This window comes from Morone saxatilis, unplaced genomic scaffold (assembly GCF_004916995.1).
Source record: "Morone saxatilis isolate NCDOM2014 unplaced genomic scaffold, NCSU_SB_2.0 Contig5, whole genome shotgun sequence".
In the NCBI taxonomy this organism is placed as follows: domain Eukaryota; kingdom Metazoa; phylum Chordata; class Actinopteri; family Moronidae; genus Morone; species Morone saxatilis.
Genome location: NW_023340095.1, coordinates 18,070,061 through 18,070,598, shown reverse-complemented (window position 1 = coordinate 18,070,598; position 538 = coordinate 18,070,061). Strand labels below are relative to the sequence as shown.

At 49.6% G+C, this 538-nt stretch overlaps 1 protein-coding gene across 1 annotated transcript in view; it reads right to left on the bottom strand.

Annotated features, from left to right (window-relative positions):
- The window catches only part of tmem30c (transmembrane protein 30C), a 3,764-nt gene extending 3,373 nt beyond the window's left edge, over positions 1–391 (bottom strand). The window contains exon 1 of the mRNA XM_035677113.1: positions 16–391. Within this exon, the coding sequence (XP_035533006.1) occupies positions 16–213 (198 nt within the window). The 5' untranslated portion in view covers positions 214–391. The remainder of the gene's footprint in view (positions 1–15) is intronic.
- Between the last annotated feature and the right edge of the window lie 147 nt (positions 392–538).

The window sequence follows — 538 nt, the reverse complement described above, 5'->3', positions numbered from 1 at the left end:
GAAACACCCACTCACCTTTATTTCCTGTGTGCTCTGCACTGTGAGAAGCAGCCATACTCCCAGCAGCATGCATATCGAAGCCATAAAGTAGAAGAACGGCAGCACAGTGTTAGCTGTTAGCATGGGAGACCAGGCAGGTAGCCTCTGCTGTTTGAAAGCCGAGTTGTCCGGCCTCCGAGCCAAGGGCCCGGACTTGCCCTTCACTTTGCCCATGAGGGGAGACCTTCGGTTGGGGACAGAAGAGGAACTTGTACAGCTGGAGAGCCAAAAAGTGTGTCAGAGACGGCGCTGCTCTATCTTCTCTTCCTGTTCTTTATTTCAGCGATATCTCTCTGCACGCACACACACAACTCTACTTGCCAAGAGATTTTCCCAGCAGGCCTTGCAGGGTGGGGGAGACCGTTGTGGCCTGTTACTTATTAACCACAATCCTTTACTTAACTACCTCTTTCTGTTTTGTGTTTTGTTTTCCTTTACTGCTTCTTTACTCGGAGACAAACACAGCTTTCTGTTTATTCACGTCAGAACGACACAGGGT